At 41.1% G+C, this 17619-nt stretch overlaps 1 protein-coding gene across 3 annotated transcripts in view; it reads left to right on the forward strand.

Annotated features, from left to right (window-relative positions):
* The window catches only part of Ptp99A (Protein tyrosine phosphatase 99A), a 136669-nt gene that overhangs the window by 85735 nt on the left and 33315 nt on the right, over window positions 1–17619 (forward strand). For all 3 annotated transcript variants that reach the window (XM_086988196.1, XM_022803937.2, XM_022803938.2), the window contains exon 3: window positions 12889–13176. In XM_086988196.1, coding sequence (XP_086844322.1) covers window positions 12889–13176 — 288 coding nt within the window. The remainder of the gene's footprint in view (window positions 1–12888; window positions 13177–17619) is intronic.

Below are 17619 nucleotides of genomic sequence, written 5' to 3' on the forward strand. Positions count from 1 at the left end.
TGGAAATAGCTTTATTTAATAAAAAAAAACATCGCATCCTATTAGTTATCAATTTCCAGTGAAACAGCGGTGATAGACGACTATTTTATATATCTATCTATCCTATCCAGGCGCGCATATTGAAGCTGTTTAAATTTTCGTTATATAAAACTTTCAAGAACGAAAATTCGAGGGAACGTTTTTTTTCTATAACAGCTTACTTTCAGGCACAAGTTACGCTACTCGTGGTCACAGCACGCATAGGAATGAGCGTGCGGAAGCACGGCAAGGCGTTGAGAGCTGAGCAAATTTCTCTATCAGTTACGTCCTCTTAAATGTTGCACTGCGCTTTCGTTTCGAACAGAGGCAAGGAAAAAACGAAAAAGCAGAAAAGCGCATGTCGAAAAAGAGGCCGGAGGTTTACGACAGACTCCGTCAATCCGTCTGCGAGGATCGCTATCAGGACTCGGCGGCTTTGTGGTTCTGAAAGAGAGACTAGAGGTCGCCTGTTTGCCTCGAAATGCTTAAAAGGTTTCAGCTTGTAGGACTCTCCAGAGCTAAAGCTGAAACGGAACATAGGGACGAAACACACTGCACAGTGGCACGGAATTGGAGCACGGAAAAAGCATAATTGAGAAGTGTAGTAGAAGCTCTCGCTGCTAGAGTAAGCGACGTTGTCGGGTTTATACGGCAGGCCAGCTTACATCAGGCTCCCCAGAATACCCTCTGGTGTAGGTTCGTGTCGACTAGTCAAAATGAGTGCGCCCAGTATATTTAAGTGGGGGTCTTGGTTACACGACCTATACTTTGATGATAGCAGGCCAACTCCACGGACACTGACTTGGCTCGCTTCGACCCTTCGCTTATTCGCGTGTTCCATGGGGGAAGTTTTGCTATTTCTGCCGTTGCCGATCGTCCCCATCACTGAACGAGTCCTTCGTTTGTTGACCCCTCCTCTCGTTGGTTCTCCCAGGGTGTCGTTTCCTTCCCGCTTTCGTGTGAAGTAGTTCGTCGTTATTTTCAATAGGAAAATCATTATTAACTACGGATGGGATATGTTTCCTCTATAAGAGCACACGTACAAAGCAGCGCGCATGCGATTGAGTGTTCAAGTTAGCTCATTATATTTAAATGGGCAATTGCCCCAAAAGATAAAAGCATATAGCGTCGGTGATTTTATTTAAAAGCAGATAAATTAAAGCGAAAAGACACCTATCGTAGAAGAGCAAGTTTTAATCTTCTAACAATGGGCATCCAAGTCTGGCCACTGAACGTGCTATAAGACGACTGCTGAAAAGGAAGTCAACAAGTGCCTTCATACCTTTAAAAGGCGAATAGTGCTGACTTTACATGGTTTAAAGCAATTACCATGATGGTACTCGATACATGTATCTCAGAATATAATAACTCAAACCGTCTTCAACACCTGGTTGGCTACGTCTGCTTTCTTGCGTAATTATTGGTACCTTAGACCGGACAATTCTCATGGACATCATCAAGATGCACTTTCTTTGCATTCCGCTGAGCGATTAGAAGGCCGAGATTACTAAGATTATAATTTGTATAGCAAGTACAAACGAATCTTCTGAGCTAGGACGACATATAGGCCCTACCTACTATATCTTGGGTAGCTCCCGGAAGTAGCGCGGGAATTCCAATGAAATTGGGCAACGACTACGCGCAGACGAAATTACAGCAAATTCATTATATCAACTCGGGGGCTATATATATATACAAGCTATTACAAATGTGCCACGCGAATTTTGAAAATGAATAACTTTTGAGCTAGTTAGACTACGATGGTTATTCGTTAATATGTGTTACCCTCCTTTGTAATTGACACACTTGTCCCAGCTTTTGGGCAGCCATATACTTATGTCAAGTATACGGCTGCCCAATTCTATCCACGGTTTCCTAAAATAATAGGATAGTGGGTTGTCTGCCGGTTGTCCTTTTTCGCGCCTAAAAAGGCCTCGTAATCACGATTGTAAATCGGAGAAATCGCTTGAGGCCAACGCTAGTTAATTCTTTGGTCAATTGACGAGCCAATTAAGGAATAGCGATAAGGTATGCCGTTGTTATCAGATAAACAGACTGTGTGCTTTCGACTGCCGTGTCAAATGTCCATGAGCCTTTTGAGAAACTGAAGATAACGTACATTGTTCTTTTTTTCGTTGAGTATTCCGTAGTAGCAGATACCCCTGATGTCCACTGCAAGTATTACCATCGCTCTATGTGCGAATGTGTCTCCATGCGTAAAACGTTTATACCTTTTACGTACTGTGCTTTTATTTATTATAAGGACTTTTTGCCTAAAGTGTTCATTGATCTTCGATGGATTTCGGCAGCGTTATGGACCTCAACGAACAACAACTTAACTACAGAGTATTAATTTTCAAGATTAAGAGATATTTTTCCCCTGAACTAAGTTTTCATGGGGTAAACTCTTCTTTTCTTGGGGGTTTTCAGCGGCAAATTCCCAGAAGACTGGAGTGTACGCCGGACAAATTTGGTCTGCTAGGAGCCCATAGTTCAAAAGTTGTTAATTTTTAAAGTGTGCCAAATTCGCTTATAATATATATATATATATATATATATAGTTTGTTGCTATGGGAATGCAGAGATGAAAACCGTTTGCGTACGAGCACAAGATGAACCTATAGATATCATTAGTCATTATTATTACGGAATTATTCATTAGTCTTAGGTTACTACATAGAAATGGCGGAAAACTTTTATCGCCAACAATATTTTGTATAGTTAGATAAATATAGAGCTATGTATAGGGGGAGCAGCTCATGATTTCTTAAAGATTTACATACGTTCGTGCGAGCGTGTCTGTATATATGTCCTGTTAAAAACGTGCTGCTATTATAGGTGTAGAAGAACAACACTTTGGGTTCGTTTAGTTGCCTGAAGATTATAGTTCTGTCGTTGTGTGTCGGTTTCGACAGTGGCGTTCCGAATGCTATTACTAAAAATTATATGTTTATGTATACATTGAAGGCAGAGAGCAACATTTCGATCTGATTTCCCTAAAATCGACTTTGTTGTGACTTCTATGTTGAACTTCTGTTTGCGTTTGATCAATTACGTAAAATCGCGCGGACGATTACAGACGACAATGTTGCTAACAGCTGTAGATGATGGTCCAAAATGGATGACGCGATCTAACATTCGATCGCAGTAATCATATGGTTACACTGTGACGATAGCGCCTGTCTATAGAACTAAAACAAAGGTATTTAAATAGTCTTTAAAGACAACGTAACAGAAATCTGATTTATTTTTACTAAGCTCAGCCATGAGGGCGTTCCTGTAAAGAAAAAAAAAGAAAAAAAATATTACTGCCGTATGTGTACAAATGATATATGTCTAATTGTTCGATTGTACTGAAAATGAAGAAGCGTCATAGTTCAATATAACCTGATAAGGATATCGTATGCAATGTAAAAATTAAGATGCAATTGGTTATGCGAATGAAACGAAGAGGACGTGGTAGAGCTCATTATTTTTTACATTAATTTATTATGATAAATTCGTGAGATATAGATCCTAGAACAAGCTTCAATCACCACATCTGAGTCCATTCTATTGCAAAGTTGTCTCGTGACAACGACTCGAATCTGCTGAAATGATACAATGAATAGAGTTTCTCCAACGGAGCCGTCTTCTAAGCTTCAACTCTAAATCTTTGCAGATCTTAAATGTTATAAAGCCAAATATATCTTTCACACAGTATTCAGGACAAATTCAGAGCAGCCAATTAGGTTTAGGCCGAAAGGTTCCTTAGCCTTTTACGTGAAAAAAAAGTAGGTTAAATGTATTAATAAAAAGATAGGGGCCGATTTTATGGTTAAAACTTACGTTTGTTCTCATAGAAGGTAAAGTAAGTGAAGGTATTTGAAACCTTCATACATTTACAACTCTGCTTTCAACGAGTGTTTAAAGTAAGACCGATGCTCTGCCAGTAATTTACTGATGCTAAAACACTTGATAATGGTTATTGTTAAGGACACAGTGGAATTAGCGTATGGCCTTCGGCAGATCCAATTGGAGCAGGTTTACAGGACAACGAAGATCGCAGAAGCTTCCTGAAGGTAGCTTGCTATTCTCAAGTCCTTGAAGTAGCAAACCCTGAGCCTTTTAGGGATTCGGCGTTCACCCAGCTAAAAAAATTCATTTAATAATGGAATAACCTTTGCAGTGCAACCTAAGCAGTGCAAGCCTTGGACAACAGTAATATAAACACTGAATCCAGTCATCTTACTTTTAACTTATATAACCATTGTCTATACTCGTTCTGACTTTCACTGAAGTTACAATGACAAATGAGTGTTGCTTATCGAGGCCGACAGCCAAGCCATGGCTCTGACAACTGATCAGGTAGGTTGTGCCGAGGCCCTGAAACTTTTCCGATTCTATTCCCCGTTTAGCTTTTGGCACAGCGACCATTGTTCTTTTTTCATTCTTTCTTTCGATTTCTTGATCCACGCTATTATAACGAATGGCCTTCATCTGCCTCTAGAGAGCCCGACCTCTTTGAGAGGGGTTTAGATTGCGTTTAATTCTAATTGCAAGGAAGTCGCGCGACCTCGTAGTCGGAATTGCCAAAACCAGTCGATGTTAATGTTTGTTCACTCAATACACTAGCTTAAGTTGCAGGAAAACCTCATTTAAGTTCGGAGCGAAGCATCTCGATTAGGCTCAGCGAATTGAGGAGGTTTTCGGTCTCGTAAATAAAAGAAATCCGTAAAGCGATCATTATGCATATAGTTCCGAAAAGAAATCCGGAACAGTAAGAAATAGACGTCAAAAGGGATGCTTGTTATAGTAAGGGACATTTATCAGATTGTCCTGCTAACCTCGTTTCTTTTATGCTGCTATCACAGTGGATATTTGATTCGACATCGTATTACCTGCAACGCTTGGGTCACACCATACACAACTATAATATAACCCATCTAATAAAATATCGCACGTACTATAGCTAATCGAAAAGCAATAGAAAATTTGACTGTTTGCGAATACACTTTGTAGACGCTCTAGCCGCATCTCAGGAACGTAAGGCACAAATATTCACATCTGGCACCGACCAGCGTCTCACTAGAGATCCCAATGGAAAGATAACGATGACGCGGACACGCGCCTGCGCGGAAACCACCCAGAGTATAAGACCACTTAAAATCGGTAGAATTGATGTCTAAAGAAATTTCGCTTGTGTAGTCAGTAAAAACATTTGCCTTACTTTTATGCCATATTGGCCGGATTCGGGCTTGCGAACAGTCCAAAAGTAATGCCCTTGAATGCAACACTGCTCGTCTCTTTTGGTAATTTAACTAACAAAGTAAAAGGTACCGATTCTACATTCTAACTCGAAACTAAATAGTGTACATGGATTATAACCTAAATGTCCAGTAAAGGATTATTCACTAGGGAATTACGCCTTCAAGTTAACGTTGTATATCTTTGACTGCCGCATTGGAAAGTCTTGCGCGACCTCGACGCCTTCTGAGTTGGCCAGGCCTGAGCTTGCCGTCGTGAGATTAGATAGTTCAATTAATTAAACGCCGTTTTTTAGGTATTACCAATGTCGAGAATAGCGCTATTGCTATCCGTGTAATAACGATCATCTTCATTGGCGATACCTCAGAACTGTCATTTTGCAACAGACTAGCAGTTTACTCTATTGTTATTTAATAAATAAAGCAAAATGTATATAGATGACCGGTAAACGCATTATGTGTAATGGTGGTTACCAAGCGAGACGCAGCGCCTCGATATTCGTTTCCGCTGTTTGAGTAGCGGAATTATTAATAACATTGGAATTAAGATTATGCTGATTAATGAATTTACTAACAGACGAAAAACGCATATTCTATAATGATTTTGGATGGCACACAGAAAAAGGCCTATCGATTGTCCGACCGGTCTAAACAGTCGTAGCCGCAACGGACTACAGGCCGCTTCGATAGTTTGTCTTATACACGTTGATTTTAGTCCACACCTTTTTTCTAACTAGGTACGCTTCTATAGTGGGTAAATGTTTCGAGTTTCATGTCTATCTTTAGCTTAATCAAGAATTTCTTCTACTGCCACTTTTACTGCTATTACTAACATCTTGCCGTTGACGTTTGATTTTAGCTCGTACATTAGTCATATATCTGGGGCCATTTCGGATCGTAGCTATGTATTTGTTCCCAACGGTCATAATCTGTTCATTTAGGAGAAACAGTTCCTTTAGCCTAGTGCTTTCGTGTTATGTATTGTAGATACAGTTGACTGAGCCAATATTCAATAAAAGCACAACATAAACTAAATTTGGAACGTGTCCTGACAATCATCCGTCTCAGTACCAGATAGTGTACACAATACGAAAGCGCGCACCTCGATTGTTGTATCCTATCTACCGAAACAAGCGGCCTATCCTAAAACATAATACAGACTAGTCAAGATACACTGTCATTATGTGTAATTAGAACGACTTCTATAGCAATGCTCAGTTGTGCCATCGGGCACAACAGAAAATGTGACTGTTCCTTTCGAACACTGTTGAACAGGACTCTTACGTACAATATGCCTTCCTTTACTTCAAAACTTCTTTCCAGTTCGCCGCCAGCGACTTCCTCTTGTCGATTCCGCTAACGGTTAGATTCTTCAATGCCTACACTTGCACTATAGCAGAGTTCAGGTGATTCGGGGCCCAATTTTCTATAGCGGACAAGTCCTCGAGCATAATAGTATACTAGCATAGAACGGACGTACAAGCGCTTGCGTTTCATCCAAGCATAAGTCCTTTCAGAAGATTAGAAAAAATGCCATTATATAAAAAAGTATCACTATTATAAACCGATGTGAAGCAAAATGCTGTTGGGCAATTCTTTCGCCCGACAGTGTAAAGATGAACTACCTCGTTTGCAGCTGGACAAGGAAGGCCAACGAATATTAACTAACATTAAGATGATGCGCAGTCTGCTAAAATAATTTGGCCTGCGGTCTATCGAAATTACTGAAATTCACTTTTCAGACGACCCTGCTAACTGACCTTTATGTAAGGTTTCGAGCACTGAAGCTTCACGGATCACAGCAATCTTGGCTAACCGAATAACCGGTTACGGCCTATAGGTTGTGCCCAGTACAAGTATAATTCTACACTGACTACTTGAACGCAAGTAGGTCAGCAGTCAGCTTCTTCAGTACGTAACCCTAGAAACAAAAAAAAAAACCTACCTTAAAGGATTCATAGGAACGGGAAGAGGAAGCCATTCCTCGCTTCATTTGCTCTACTGCAATTAGGTCATGTATTAACTAGTTACACATGTCTAGGAATCCTAGTAGGTTTATCGGAGGCTGCTTGATGCAGGCAGATTCTTAGGCAACGCTAGATTATTATTACTACAACGAAGCACGGTTTTTGTTCTTTTTAGATGACAAAATAATGAATCTTAGAGAAAGACAAGCGAAAACGATGCAAACTAGTGGAGATGTTACCATCAGCAACACAATGGCGACCTTATTTTCAATTTCTCATTAATTCGTTGCTTACGGAAGCCCAATTATGGCAACGATGAATCACCAGAAGACGTTCGTGGGAATTATGAGTAATGCAATGATCTTATCGTACATCAATTATTCCCATTTGGATATACGCACTGCCGGATTCGTATCGGCTTCTATTTAGGCGGATACACCATGCTTCACACGTTACTTTTATTAAATTGTTGAACGTCAGCTGCTATACTGTTTAGCTGTATATCGTAACATGTACGCTACAAACAGTTCTTCCTTTGCGGTTGTATGGGTAGTACATCTTTATCCGATAGCGTTCGGGGTCGCCGTCATAGCACTAGTGCTACTTGAAGGTCTGCGACTTCCGTTTTCCGTTTGGTCGGATAAGATACGTATTACGTCTTTTACTATCGCTGGTAAAAAATCACCGGATCAGTTCCTTTAGTCATTTTACTATCCGCTCGTTCGTCCATCGCCTACTTCTCTCGTTTATCAACTACTACTCACTGCATGCTTTCGATTTCTTCATTTAGCTGTTATTATAATACACGTCGACTAGAGTAGTGACTCATGCTACCGCCGTCAAATTGGCACAAAATGTTAGTTGTATATACGTGCTGTTTTCATATAAACATTGCGCAGGAGTTCGCACTTCTAATACTGTTATTGCTCGAAAAATATTTATGTTGGCGTAGTACTAGGCGCTTTAGATGTATATATAGACTACGAACAGGGTTAGAGCATCGACTAAGCGATGACGACGTGCAGAAGACAAGTCTCATGCTTGAGGCCGTCGTCGCTCGTCTGTCCGCGGACAACATGAAGACTGCTTTACGGCCGGTTCCCTTATCCGACCTGCCGCAGCTGGACTACACAGCAATTGGCTTATAGATACTTCAGTTCGATTTTGCTATCCACGTCCGGGATTGACCCGTTTATCAGCCCCTGCGGGTACCGCTGTGGTGCTGTTAGAGTCGACAAAGCCGTGCTTTGGAACGATGCTTGAAGAGGCAGTATTTTGGAAAACTTTCCGATTGTGAGAACGCCGAGAGGCGGAATACTGCCTAACTACACCGGAGCGCGCACAGACTGCGCCAAAACCGGCAACCACATTTGAATGCGGGAGGGAACCAGGGAAAGTTTGGCCCGCGAAGTTCGAGGAAGGCATGAAGATCGAACGGACAATGCTGAGGCTTTATAGGAAGTTGCGGCCGCGTTACCATGGTCCATTTACTATCGTGGGTCGGATAGCTCCACATAGCTTTTGGGTTCCGACGTTTTTTGGCCGGCACCTGGCTATGAACGGAGAGTATTGACAGCAGTGCGCTGGAAAACATATTCCGGGAACATAGCCAAATGTAAAGATGCGTGCCGCAAATATTAATAAACATCATGATTCCTAAGTACATGCGGCCTAAGGCTGTATATAAAAAGCTGTTTGAACGCAGCTTGTCAGTAGCAGCGTTGTTATTCAGAGCAAGATAGTCTATTCAAATACAAAGAGGTTCATGAGTAACATCACTTATTATGTGATAGTAAGAAGGCAGCAGCAAATCGTCTCTGATTAGATCTACACACACGTCCGTGTCTAAGCATAAGCACATGTTTGCACACAATGATACGAAACTGCGTAAAGCGCTCGCCATATAATGCGTAAGTGTGTAATGTAAATGTCGGCACCATAACAAGTACGTTGGACAAGCACAGTGCTCCTAATAGGTTTATCCAGGTCGATAACTACCAGAGATGGTATATACGCTTTTACCCAACTTGCTTGCCCTGCTGGACGGGTGCGTTCGCTTTCGTGAGAGTTCACTCAGCTCGCTCAAGCGGTACCTGCCTTGCTAAGTTTTAAATGTCAGTACGGTTAAATCTTAACGCTTGGTGGATATATATCTATATACTAGAGACGGTAGCTAAAAAACATTAGAATGCCCGAATAACAGTTTGTGGTAACTTTTCGCCATTTCTATCTTCAACGCCCCCTGAATCATCTACCATTCAGCTTCTCGTACTCCACCTCCATATGCAAGCTGCACCTCTTGGTAAAGTTCCCTTTGGACCACGCATATTATAAGCTATACTTGGCGGAACTGGCTGTCACAACAGTAGTTGCAGAAAAACGCTCGTGTAGACGTGTGTTGGCTAACAATGAACAACTCCTTCATCACCATCAACACCCCAAAATGAGAGGGGACGTCGCTGCTAATCGAAACCGTTTGGGGAAGCTGTTGCCTCCCCTACCCGCGCTCAACACTACGTTCACGAATGCTTCCTTCGAATCAACTAGCTCCTAACTTATACACAGCCATACTGGCCTAGTTCTTCCATGAACCGATATCTAAAAACCCTTCTCGCTTAGAGATATTTAGCGAGAAAGATCGATGGCTAAAGAAGGGAATGAATGATTTCAACGAAAAGAAGTCACAGTCTGTGTAGAAAAAAACGCGCTGTAACTGCATGAAACTTTTTAGGTAGACAGCGTAGTTCAGAGAGACAATTCGAAAAGAAAGGGTTTTTCCGCTGGCCAGCTCGTGTGGTTCGCGTTTTTTCCTCATGCTAGCCAACTCAATTGCCCGCTCATTCGAGAGAATTATGCACTTCTCTAGCGGGGAAAGACAGAAGTATCGCTGCTGCTGCCGCTATTAGAACGAGTGGTCAAACAGTCCAACAACCGCTCCAGCATTCAACTGTATTGCAAGGTACAGCATCGATTGTAGCTGCAACAGCAATAGAGAGTAAGTCTTTACATGTTCTACTAGCGGCAGTATGGCTACCACTGATCGAAACAGCAGAGAACACTGGCCGTGGCTGGACCGCAACAAAAAGCCTAGATAAAGTCTCCGCGCACACCAGTTTCTTTCGGTCGTCACCGCCACCAGTTCCCCCTCATGAACAGCTCCCCGTGGGCAGACGCGCAGATTGTCGCCTAGCCAGCTACGATGCCACAGCTGAGGTGCGCAAGTAGCAGCAATAGCAGTCTGCTTGTGGAACACCCTCTCCGACGGATAATTTATGGGGAACGAAACACCCCTGACATCTGCTGGCTAATATAGCTTCTTTCATAGCCCCCGCTTATTACACAACAGCCAGTTCCTCTCCGAGGTTCACCTAAAGATTATCAGACGACAGCGGTGGCGGTGGTTGCGGGACCAGGGTACGGCACGATAGCACCCTGTTGGGCTCGTTATTTAGCAAATAATCCTTGCATTGCATAGTCATGGCTAGAGAATCCTTTCAAAAAAAACGAGCTGTATGTTTCTGTATACGATTTGGCAAAGAGGAGCAAGGAAATCGTTGTTTTTTCGCATCACAAAAGGGCAGAACTGTGCACGCCAAAGCCTTCGATCTACATGGCATTCCCACAGCCCACATAGGTCAGATATTCATGATATGGATTCGGGCACCAAGGGGCGAAAGTTGTGGACGCAGCTAACGAACAGGCTGCTTAGGAGAGGTATTGAGCAAGAGAAAACTACATGCCCTACGTCATTAAACAAGCAAGAAAAACAACAGAAGTAACGCATACGTGTTTGATTTTATTTGCAAATCAATAGCAGTAGGTAATTAACGAGTGAGCTATCATTTAAGAATACTTTTGGAGTGACACGTGGCTACATAATAAGATCCATTCAAGCGAGCTACTCCATTCTTTGTTGTACGGTGGCGCACGTTATACTATCCGTTCCAATCAAGTAAATCAAATTTTATTCAGTATTAGATCGTTTATTCGCATGTATCGTGAAGGAAATAAAGCCAGGATGCAAACACCTGGCGACACAGTGGATTATCAAACGATGCAATAACGGGCATAATGCGGCCTGCGGTGAATTTCGAACGACGATGTTATCCTCAACAACCGTTTAACATTCAATTTTTCTAGCGACGCCGTTGAGGCACGATTTCTGAAATAGGGGCACGATACGCCCCAATTGTTATGATCTACGATGATCAAATAGTACACGACAGTAGACTTGAAAGGTTACCCTCGTAAATCTCTCCACCATAAACTATAACGCCCTTGTGGCTGAAAACGAATCCGTCTTAGACGCCCTTACCGAATCTATTTATGCTCATTCGACATGGCAGTGCACTCTACATATATACACCTTGTTAGCTAGCCTTAGGCTGCCTCCTTTTTAGGGCCCAGTACTGACGTTGGAGCAGCCATAAAAATAGAGAATGCAATAACCAGCTATGCTAGAAGCGCTATCCAAATAAAGGGCTAGCTACGAAGTGTTGTAATCGATCCAAATCCCTATACGAACTTAATCTGCATAAACTAGGTGCATGCGTTGTTTGAAGTAGTAAGATAAAAAAAAATAAACAAATAACGCATCGCATACCAATGAATGAATGAATGAATGAATTTGGTTTATTATATCTATTGAGCGAATCAGTTAAATGAAACTTGGATCATTTATTCAATTTCGACGCTGCTTATACATATGTTTGAGAAATATCTCACTCAGACTTCATGCAATTTTGACCCATTTATAACCCCTTTGCATCCGTGGTACAAGTGCAATCCTGTGACATGTGCTCTTTGCTGGCTGCGACAGCTTGTCGTAACACTTCAGTTATAATGGGCGCTAACGTACGCTGAGCATAGGCTGCCATGAATTGTAGTATAAACGTTTATAAAGCTAAAGGGACAAACATAAGGGGAATCACTCTAAAATCGAACTTAATATTGGAAAACAATTTTTATTTTGAAATAATAGTGATATTCCATGTATTCATACCATGCACGGACACCATTGTGAGCTCAAAACACGAGCCACACATCACCACCGGACAAAAACAACTAAAACTCATATTACAGAATATAAGTTACAGTAGGCATGAGTGCTTGGTCCAGCTGTAAAGGCAACAATATTCTGTGAGCAGATAGATTAATAATGCATGTATTCGTAATAGCTTTCTGCAACTCAATAATGCGATTTTGACCTATTTATAACCCCTTTGCATCTGTGGTACTAGTGCAATCCTGCGACATTTGCTCTTCGCTGAATGAAGCAGGGTTTACCGTTCCTTTTCCACGTTTCTTGATGTTTCCGCCAGGAACACGCAAACGAAAATGGGAGCTCTGCAAGATTCTCACTTTCACTATAAGGAAAATAAACTTTATAGGGAAACAAAGTACTAAGACTGAACGGCCACTACCATGACGTCATGCCCTAGCGCGAATCGTCTCCCAAGATGAGCTTGCCACAAATTTGTTCATCGCCACCTGATTACGCTAATTGTCGGTAATACGGGGTAATTACAACTGATTGGCACACAGGAAAAGTATCGGCAAAGCACCGACATATGCGGACTATTATCACATAATCAAGCGTCCGATCGACGAGTTAGATAATGTACTGAGCTTGCTATTGTTTTTGTTCCATTTTTCAGGAACGCCCCTGGTCGGGTTTTTCTCCTCGCGCACGGTGGATCTATCATGGACCACGTCGCGTCATGCTCACCACTCGCCCATTCTCCATTACATCATCGAAATTCGGGTGGGCGAGCACGGAGAGTGGGATTCGCGGAATCGCGTCATGACTAAGGACAACGTGACCAGGCATCAATTGATTGGGCTACAGCCCTTCACTGTGTATTCCTTCCGGGTCCTCGCCGTCAACGCAATCGGAGCTTCAAAGCCGTCCAAAGAGAGTTACTATATGATCACATTGCGAGAAGGTAAGCAGCGACTAATCCACAGAAGCCACGTGCAAATCTGTCGCAAATAACCACTACCGCTGGCTTCGGTTGGTCGAGGCGCTTTGAGGGCAATTGAAGCTGACTAGAGCTTTACTTACTATAGATGTATAATGATTCGATGACCAAATTATCACGAGAAGGCGCCTTTTTTACTTGGTATTTGGAAAAGTCAAATTGTCGTGGCGTTTCTGGAATGCACGCTAGGACACTGAAATGGGTTAAACGTTCAACACGGGTTACTACCTTTAAGAAGGAGCATTGTCTTGTTTTCCAGAAGAAAATTCATATCCGCAACTTGTCAATTGTGATAAAACTCATTCTCTAAGCTAAAACAGTGAGGACGGATTTGCATTAGTCTTTTTACTTTCTCTTTTCTAACAAACATTTCATCATATGACTCGAAATGGATAGATACAAGGACACGCATAGAATTTGAACAGTAGCTTAAAGTTAGTCGTGGACGATTTGAGAAGGGCTGTTTGTTATACGTTGTCGATGCTCCGATAGTCGTTAAACAATTTGTCTTATATATTGAATGAAATGGAACAAGGTACCCACAGTTGTCTGTTTCTCTAGTAAGATAATAAAGCAAGTGACTGGTATTCATTTTCTTCAGTTTTTTAATAGTCATACATACATATTTTTAAATGCTGGTTTCTCTGTGGTACCTTATTCTGAGAACTAAACATTTCGAAAATGTCGCTGCTTTCGTGTTTCAGTTGGGTTGAAATCCGTTAAGTTCGAACATTTTTACACTTTGAGCGAGCACCTAATCCTTGGGTACGATATGATAGATTAAAGACGTTCGACCAATATCTATACAGGTACATATCCAATCAAAAGCTAGCAATTGCTCTCTGTTATACTATACATATGATAGTTAGCAATGCGTGGCACGTTTCTCTACTTCAGTATCGTTTGTTCGCTGCTGAGGGCTTTTAAGATGCACGTTATACGAATAGGCCATTATCTATTAGATTGGCAGCGGCAGAATACACAATCACTTCAGTTCAAAACGTGCTTTATTAATGACGTAAATACCGCAAATATGTAAAAGGCAGTGATGTTTCACATCCGGCGGTCCACGATAATCAGTATTAGCGCAGAGGAATAATAGATGAGCATATGAAAATGACTAATAAAAGGGGAAGAGTGGGACAAATTAAAAAAAAAGTGGTAAATGAGCTGTTCAATTTTACGGCGTAGTTATAGCAGTTACAGCATAAAGGGGAAGGGAAGAGGTTTATCCTGAGGTGCTAAGGTTCATAACCAAATCCTGAATAATTAACTTGATGAGATTATTTCTTTTGAGACATGCAAAAGAGAATTTCAGGTTAGCTACAAAACTTATCCGTAATGGCGGTACGTTACAATAACCCTTGTTGTATATATAGCTTCGAGCAGCCTGGTATCAATTTTTAGAGGATACGTAAGTACCAGCGCAATATTTTTCCTCACATGTCTCTCTTCACTTATTTTACTAAACCGGTCTGGACCGTGTTGGCCGAACATTTTCTAGCAACATCTAGTTCGCATCGAGTGAAAGTTTCTTTGAAGAATGTAACGTATGCGTTTTAGTTAATATTGAAACCAGACACGGAAATTAAGCTCTTAGTCAATTATATATACTGGTTGCTGCTTTCGTAGTTATTCGCCATATCGTAGTTACGAATAACTACGCTCTAAGGAGCATCGATCCAAGTTAGTGAGACCTACTAATTACTTTTCTTCGGTACCTATCTCCTGTAATACGTCCTGCAAACCGTGTTGCTGAACCTTAGCCTTCGATACATGAATTTTTACTGCGAAAGAACTACAAACAGGTTAAACGGTAAGAACACACTGGGGGGAACGACGCTGAGGCTATTTGTTCCATGTTAAATGGTAGTGGCTCAAAAATGGTGGCCAAGAATTAAATCTAAGCATTGTTGTTCGAAACACTCTTTGTATTTGAGGATTCATTATTAAATTTAAATAAAAGAATCACTTCTACCGAAATTTAGGAGCCTCCTAAGAAACCCAGGTGTCAGATTGACGTCGACTGTGGGTAACAATCTCAATATCAACATACGTACACGAACCTTGAAGTCGGCTCTCTCACGCCTTGAATCTCGTTCTTGGCTTATCTCTCTTAATTTGACCTATCTCCTCCGTACATTCGCTTTTCTCTTATTATATCGACTTTGCTTATCCTATTTAGAGTCTTACTTTTAAAGCACTGAGCTAAAAGGTAAAAAAAACTCAAAGGGTCTCAAGCCAGTTTCGAAGAGCCAATAAACAGTGAGTATTAGAGGGGCCACAAACAGTCATTAAAGCAGTTGATCATAAATGTTGGTGTGAATTCTCTGCTTGAGCTGAAGTGGTCGCACTTCAACGTCAGAAAGGCCTGGAACAGGCTTGAGTAAAGTGGGATCAGGAGCTGCTCGAATGTGTTTCTTGCGATACCCACAGGCTGTGTGAACACCTCCTGAGCCAGTTTGCCTCGTCTTTACCACTAGCAAACTGATTCGAAAAAGAACCATAAAACGTGAAACTTTAGTAGTGCCAAAGGGTCGACAAGTGATAGATCTCTCGCATGAGGTCCTTTGTATGTTGAAAACGTTCCTTCTATACTCCCCGCTTTTATGTTGGCAGTACTCCCAAAAACAAGTATAGCCAACCCAGACACCGCCTTCAGGTGATTGTTTAGGACATCGGAAGGTGACAGTGTTGCAACGTTAGCTTTGTCTGTTCAAACGAGTCGCGTAGCTAGTGGAAAGGCGGCGGATTTCCAATAGAGACTCGGGGTCTGTCTGCTGTTCGAATACGCAGAGCTAGTTAAAAGCTAGGGTCATGAGGGGCTTATGTGTAAATAGATATCAGATAAAAAAACAACTGTAAGGTGGAAGTTGCATCGGCACTCGATGCCTCTAGAAAAAGAGAGGAATAGAGAGCAATAGAGAGAAAGAGGTGTTTGTAAATTAATGATGTAATTTTGATATGTATATAACTTCATCCTCAGACTATTCGCTAATCAGACTAATAATGTTTGATCCATAAGTGCTTTTGTTCGGTAATTAGCTATCAATGCTAAGTACCTTGTCCTCTACCTCTATTGAAAAAGACTTCAAACTGGTCCTGATAGCCTGAAGAAATATAATCAACTCCAATAGCTTTTGTTGAAGCTTATGCTAAAGTTTCTGAGTTTATATATGCTGCTGAGTCACTAAGAAGTCTATTATCTATTATAAGTTGTGTTTTATCAAGAACCTGACATATATTCAATAATAAACTACTAGTATGAGTGTATTTACATACGCTTATGTGACAAGTAAATGAAAGAAAGATCGAGTTCTTGATTACTTCCATTGATTCCATTGATTATTAAAAGCCTGTACTGTAACCAGATTTAGTTACGCATTGTTAAGCTGCCTTGCGAAAAAATGACATTAAAAAAGATTTAACAGGGTGAACCACAAGAGGATAGCCATTTACGAAACCAGATCCGATTACTTTAGATTTCCACTTGCTATATTCACTACTTTTATACATGTGTGGTAAAATGAGGAGTCCTCTTTCCTGTATACAATGGAATCAGCATATATATATATATATATATATATATATGAATCGAATACATCGTTTTCTTACAGGACATTTGACCTGTCTTCTATAACCTTGAGTGACTAAACAACATTGAGTGGTGTTCGAGTTCAAAACCACTGACTTTAGAAAGCGGAAAGCGCTAGAAGCGTATAAAGTGATGGCTAGCTTATGTCTACGAGACAGACGTCTTAGATAGCCCGAATGAGTCATGCAATCACTACGGAAGGCCAGCCACCCCGTCAGGGAAGCCCCGCAATATGATTCTAGAGATGGCAACTCAATCAGCTCAGCATTGGGGGTATACAGCGTCAACGAAAACAGCAACAAATTCTTTCGCCATTTATCGTTTTCAAAGATAATGCCTTTCTTAGGGATCCTACAGAATAGCAATTTCTGCGGGCTTCCCATCTTGTTTATTTCATTATTATTTGAATTGAGGAGAAACATGGTAGAACGACAGAAAATAGAACACATCTCATGTCAGCTTACCTGAAGTTTTTAAAATATCACGTATTATTGCATAACGCATGATATATTTGAAATATAGTATGTGTCTGTTGTGTATAATCATTATGTTAGTATTAATTTGTTCCTAAATGTCTATCGCGCCCATTAAAAACGTTTGAGAAAGCTCTGATTTAGCTGAGCTATTCCTCTTTTAGTTCGATAGATTTTCAAATGGACTATTCGCATAACGTTTTTTTTCTGATTACACGTTTTTTGCCGAATCTACCTGTGTGTGGAAGAGCAGTATCTATATTTAGGAACCGATATAGATGGAAATATGATTCTGATGTGTCCGCAAGATGTATTTGTTGTAACTGTTTGTTAGAAATA

The sequence above is a fragment of the Varroa destructor genome, unplaced genomic scaffold, assembly GCF_002443255.2.
Source record: "Varroa destructor unplaced genomic scaffold, Vdes_3.0 BEIS01000004.1, whole genome shotgun sequence".
Lineage (NCBI taxonomy): Eukaryota > Metazoa > Arthropoda > Arachnida > Mesostigmata > Varroidae > Varroa > Varroa destructor.